We start from the raw sequence: 6270 nt of genomic DNA, 5'->3' as shown, positions 1-6270 counted from the left end.
TTTCTGGCAATTTGGATAATCAAATGAATATCAATCAATCATCCAAGTCAAAATAAAATGATGTTATTTTATGTCGCAAGTTATAGTATCCAGCTCTATCAATCAACCCCATATCGCTTCACCCCCTATATAAAAAACAACTGAAATTAGTCTTCAACTAATATACTAAGTATTTTTTTGCATTACTAAGTATGGACCCTCTTTAAAAATCCTGCATTCATATGTTTTTTGAATTAAAAATAAAGGGTGTGCAAAAAAAAATGCGGACATTTTTAAAATTGAAATTGCGCGGCTTGTGTTAATAGTAGAAAATTCTGATGCATATCGTTAGAACCGTTATGAACTCTAGTTTTTGGAAATATAAGAACGGATCCTGTGTTACGTATAGTTAGGAAGCTACGTGGTGAAATGTTCCTATTGCCTTAAAACTTGAATTAAGAGTAAACCAGAAAATTAAAAAAAATATTGAAAAAAAATAAACCTATTTTTAAAGCTTTTTAAATATTTGTATTTATTTGTCATACAAATCTTGTAATTGAATATGAAAAAATCTACGAATATTTGTACTGAAATCATTCTTTAACAATGGATCCTTCAACAAGGTATCAAATAAAAGTTGAGATTGAAACTTTTATGAATAAGTACCCTGGAGCAAGCATAAGAGAGGTTAGACAATTTTTGAAAAGTGGATCTGCATCCCAGGTATGGAATAATCTTACAAGACAAACAAGATCTTAATTCCTGGTGAGAAATTACACTAAATGCCAAGAAACAGGTTCGTCGTTAAAGCATAGAGGATTTAATGGGCGGAAGAAAACACCAGAGAGTGTACAGAAAAGAGTGAAAAAAATGTTATTGAATAAAAAAACACCTGGATTAAGAAAAGTTGATGCCACTACAGGTATTTGTGTTTCTACTGCTAGAAATATTCTAAAATCATCAAAGGCTAAACCATACCACAAATATAGAACACAAAAAATAAATTATGCCCAAAAAGAACAGAGGGTTAAGTTTTCTAAATATTTACTTCAACATTTTGGTTCTTGTCCCAGAATTGGAGGGAGGTGGCACCGCTTAATCAACACAGACTTTTCAGCAAAAATTCGCTGCCAACCTACAAAGAATTCTAAAAATTATGTCATATGGTCTGAGAGTTAAAAAACCCGGGTTTTGCACAGCCCTGCTGCAAACATTCATAAAATGTTAATTAGATTATCAAATTCCTGCTATGTCAGTCTTCCTTTGATTGACCTGCTGTGATTGATCATGTTCTCCTCTAGCATTGTCTTTGCTTAGATTTGACAACTCAGGCAATATGGCTTTACTCTCAGGTTTTTTCTTCTCTGAGACAAAAGATTGTTTAGTAATCAGAAAGCCTTTAGAATTTCTTGTTTGGCTTTGAATTAATAAACCAGCACATGAAATGCCATCTTTGTAATATTGAAGAGGAGGGGCATAAAAATTTGTTGCATCTTCAGTTACTTTTCTATCAACTTTTAAAACTCTAACAATTAGATTTTTCTGAGAGTTTAAACAGATGCCTACATCGACATCTACCATCTGAAAAATATAGCATATTATAAATGAAATAAATTTCCAGACCAATCTAATTTTTATAAAGAGCATATTTGAAAAAATAATTACCCCTATGTCGATATTTTGAATAATTTCTTCCACCAAGAAATAAAAACAACAGAAAACATTGTCAATAGGAAGCATTGCAAGATAATTCTTTTTTTTGGGCAACTCTATAACCAGTCCTAAAATAAAAAATATGAACTTCTAAAATGATTTATAAAACAAAAAAATGATAGAACAATAATAGTTACAACAATAAATTTTAAAAATATACCTCTTATTTTGAACAGGTAATAGTTTTTTCTTCTTGAACCCCATTCTAGTGTTGGTTTGCTCTTTAACTCTTTTTGTCCCATAGAGCCATCAACATCAACAATAATTGCATTATCAGCTAAAGCTAGTAAATACACTGGAAAATCTGTCATACTACAGGCAGATGTCACATTGCCCCATGTACACTTTGAACTGCAGCCCATATTCTTGAATAGATACTTGTGATTCTCAAACATCTTTGACATGAATTTGTAGTCTACATTCTGCCTATAAATGATTTTATAATTAAAGTATTTTGCTCTATACAAGAATGATGTTATGAAATATTTTGTAAAAATATAACAAATACATACCCAATAGCTTCACATACTATGCCTTTCAATGTATCAGTAGATATTTGCACTTTTTTATTCTTGTCCTTGTTGTATTCTAAAATGCAAAAATATATTCTAATTATGTGAAAAAATAAATCAGGGTCGTTGTGTACGAAGGACCTGATTTTAACACATTTTTACTTGTATACTTTACATGAAAAAGGTTTACCTTTGATCAAATACAGACCAACAAAATAGGCAGCTAATTTCATTTGTTCATCGTCCAAGTCTTTTGCTGGTTTTGGTTTTTTATTTGCTCTCTCCTGAATTTCAAAATTCAAAATTTAGGAGGCTTTAGGCCATCATAAAATTTTGTCTGGAATGTACCAGATGTATAAACAAGAAAATGGATTTTTTTTTTTAATTTGGTCAAGTGTTTTGTTAAAGTCAAGGTGACAATATGTCATTAGTCAAACTCTAAGACCAAATTAATTAACTGATTCATAAAACTTGAAACCACAATAGAGGACTATCCACGAACAAGAGCACGTGATTCTAAGTACCTTCCAGCATTGATCCTAAGTATTTTCTTTCAAAATATATTAGCATTGTCCAGCATTTTTAGTCAAAATTCTATCAAACGTTTTGTTGAGTTCGATGTGTCTTTAATTGTCCATGTTGTCAAATGCTAAAAATGAAAGAAAAAGTCAAAAATACATTAACTATTTCTCATTTGTATGTTTAAATTAACGCCTATATGGATTAATTTATAACATGAGTATTCGCATATGTATCGTCAAATATCTATTTTTAATAAAAAATTTGCTTCATAAAAGTGTATGTTACTATTATCAATTTCTTGTACATAAAAGTAAAAAATATATAATATAAACTAATATATATTGAAAGTCATTTATACTGTACCCAAGTCGTTGTCCAAATATGTGTCTGTACAAGTCAAGTTTTTGAGTAAAAGATTTACCACATATATCACATTACTACAAGTTTTCAAAATCAATCAAAATACCTAAAAAACATGGTGAAACATAAATTTTCTCGTCAATATATTAATGATTAATATTCTGATATTATATTCTGAAAGAAAATACTTAGGATCAATGCTGGAAGGTACTTAGAATCACGTGCTCTAGTTCGTGGATAGTCCTCTTTTTGAATATAATGTTTTTTGCTTTTCTTTGTCAATAATTTAAGAGTTTCCAAGAGAACTCTTGAAAAAATCATAGCAGCCATAAATAAAGAACTTTTGTAATGTAATTTTTATTATCTTATTACCTCCTTTTTCTCCTTGGTAAATTCATTATTGCCATTAGTGGACAGAGCTTTCGTTTCATTAACAACAATCTCATCCATGGAGTCATCACTTTGATAGATTTCCCCTTCATCTATATTTCAAAAATTTTACTTATATTGAATTTTTTATATCTGGAATTCTCAAATCTATGGGTTGGACAAAAAAATCTTCAACCATAGTATTTGTGTTAAGTTTGCATAAAATAAATATTGGGGGAGGTGGGCAGTAATACTGATTAATGAAATTTATTTGTTTTCATGTTTTGTTAGAAAAGATTTAAATTAGTTATACCCTAGGCCCAGCTTTCACAATTAAAGCCCAATAAATAAAACCTCTTTACCTGTTTCTTGATTATTGACAGCTTTTGTTGGTTTAGCAATAGTCTTTGATACAAGTGCTTTGTTAGAGAATGGTATTGACTGATCTCCACTAATCAAGAATCCCATGGAATTTCTGACCTTTTTGGGATTTTGAATGCCTGCCTCATTCATCTTGACTTTGTAATATTGCAATTTAAGAGCATGTGTCATTGATGCTTCAATTGTTTCAATTCCGTTCACTTTTTGAATCTTTGCAATTACATTCTTTTCAGTTGTGTCAGCATTGATAAAAACTCTTATTTCAAAGGTATTCTAAAATAAACATGTTTTTACAAATTCATAATATAAGTACTTTTGAACAATATTAGGATAGTTTACTCCTTTGCTTTTAAAAAGCAGATAGTTCTATTATTTTAAAAAAAACAGGTGAATAATTAATGCAATTAGACCAAGGTACAAAAATACAAGCTTCAAAAAGTATTAAAGGTTTGACAGACATAATAATACAATTAGACAAAAAACTTTTCTAGACACTACTATTTAGGATATCTTTCAAGCTAAAAAAAATGTAAAACTAAAGACTAGGAATATTTATCAGAGGGCTTATAAAATATTATTTACAACATAAAAGATGTCTTACCAGATCTATTGATGGGGAAGTTTTCATCTGGAAAAAGACAGCAAATATAACATTTTCAGCTGGAATAACAGCAAGATAGCTGTTTTTCTTATTGGTTGTTAAAACATAACCTAAAATAGAAAATTGTTAATGCAATTCTAAAAAATATGGAAGGCAAAGTAGATTAATTTACAATTCATTACTAAATTGTTTATGAAATTAGTTTTCTCAAATACTGTCATGTCATAACCTAAAGATACCTTTTAGGTTTGTCAGGTAAATGCTGGATCCTCTTTTTCCAAACTGTAAATTAACTGCATTGTTTATTACGGAATCTTTGAAAGCAGGCACTTGTTCCTTCTCAAATATGAGAACATTATCAGCTAAAGCTAACATATTATTCTTGAAAGTTTTAGGTGAACATGAGGCAGTGATTTTGCCCCATTTGGATTGAGAATTGCCTCCACCATTCTTGTAGAGAAACTTGTGATTCTCAAACATAGAATCCATCCATCCATAGATAACATTCTTTCTAATAAAATAAAGAGGCCTATGATTACTGTTGAGATATTATTGTTAAGTATCTGGAATTAAAATATTATTCTGGTCCCTTCTAATTCAATTGGAAGGCAGAAAGATAAAATCATGAAATAGCGGCAGTACAAATCCAAATAATGGAAATATAAATGAAATATATATTACCCTAAGTAACAAGACACTAAACTCTGCAAAGTTCCAACTGTGTATACTATATTTTTCTCCTTTTCATCAAAATCTAAAAGAGATGACAAGATTAGTTTTCATGAAAACTGATGCATTTTTAATTTAAAAATAAGACGACTGTCCTTTCATGTAAAGACATTCAAACCTAGTGTCCTAAATTGATTAGGATTGGGTATAAAACTTTCCGACATATTGTTATAGCTCTTTTAGAGCCAAGTTAGAGTTTCTTACTTTAGTTACTTGTGCAAAAGATTGACATACAAATAGACCGACGGAGGACGTCCGTAGTGTCCTAATTTTTCCCCTATATGTTCCTATCAGTACAGCCACATTTTTAGAGATATTCATTAGAGTATATTTGGTGTATATTTTTACAGAGGATATAGACCTTTAATTGTTTTTTTTATACAGCTCCTTCTGGTTGATTCCCGTGTATTTAACGAACATATACCTTACGAATGAACAAACAAAAAAGACGGACAGACAAACTTTTTGGGGACCCTCGTTTTAGATGTCCCAAGGTCCATACATATGACGATAAAGCATTAAATTTTTTTTTTAAATAGTGGAAGAACTGAAAGCTGGAAGCTTTTAAAACAAAAAATCATAATAAAAAAGAATAGGTACCAAAGTTACCGGCATTTTGTAAATGATTTTATGATAAGATATGCTGAAAAATTAGAATCTAATATTTATGAATCATAATAGTTTAATCAAATGTGATCTAGGTTATGTCAAAATACCTTTTATAAAATTTAAACCAATATAGAAAGCAGCTAAATTCTCACTCATTTTTCATCTGAAATACAAGAAAAATGAAAAAAAAATACTCATGTAAGTCGTGTAGAGGAAAAGAATACCTATTGAAGCGCTGACAATTGTTTTCTGAGTAGAATATAAGTTATCAAAAATACCTACCTATTCTTTTACTGATGGTTTAACAATTTTATTAATTCTTAATTGGTTGGTTCAACCTAGCAATCTCCAAACTTTTCAACCAACAATTAAAATCTATAGTAGGTTTTTTTTGTGATTTGGAATGAACATCAATTTATTGACCTCTGTCTTATTCCCTAGATCCAAGTGGCCAATGAAGTCTAATGGTCATGTTGTAAGTATGAGAAAGAGTTA

The 6270-nt window shown here is 29.8% G+C and overlaps 1 protein-coding gene across 1 annotated transcript; it reads right to left on the bottom strand.

Annotated features, from left to right (window-relative positions):
- Positions 1–1215: 1215 nt before the first annotated feature.
- LOC145326670 (uncharacterized) lies at positions 1216–5964 on the bottom strand. The gene is made up of 11 exons (XM_080170036.1): positions 5883–5964; positions 5119–5191; positions 4677–4948; positions 4438–4547; positions 3818–4109; positions 3459–3568; positions 2395–2488; positions 2205–2280; positions 1853–2118; positions 1645–1760; positions 1216–1560 (listed from the first exon to the last, which is right to left on the bottom strand). Exons 1-11 carry the CDS (start codon positions 5929–5931, stop codon positions 1216–1218), a joined length of 1803 nt encoding a protein of 600 aa, XP_080026162.1. The 5' UTR covers positions 5932–5964.
- Between the last annotated feature and the right edge of the window lie 306 nt (positions 5965–6270).

This window comes from Acartia tonsa, chromosome 8 (assembly GCF_053477335.1).
Source record: "Acartia tonsa isolate MP-2025a chromosome 8, ASM5347733v1, whole genome shotgun sequence".
In the NCBI taxonomy this organism is placed as follows: Eukaryota; Metazoa; Arthropoda; class Copepoda; order Calanoida; family Acartiidae; genus Acartia; species Acartia tonsa.
Note: the sequence above shows the minus strand (reverse complement) of the source record. Positions and strands in the feature narration are given on the sequence as shown.

Excerpts from the sequence above, each read along its gene's own strand:
- LOC145326670 (XM_080170036.1), bottom strand. The coding sequence starts at position 5,931 with ATGAGTGAGAATTTAGCTGCTTTCTATATTGGTTTAAATTTTATAAAA. Across the intron at positions 4,548-4,676 it reads TTACCTGACAAACCTAAAAG|GTTATGTTTTAACAACCAAT; the intron begins GTATCTTTAGGT and ends TTTCTATTTTAG. Across the intron at positions 2,489-3,458 it reads TTACCAAGGAGAAAAAGGAG|GAGAGAGCAAATAAAAAACC; the intron begins GTAATAAGATAA and ends TTTGAAATTCAG.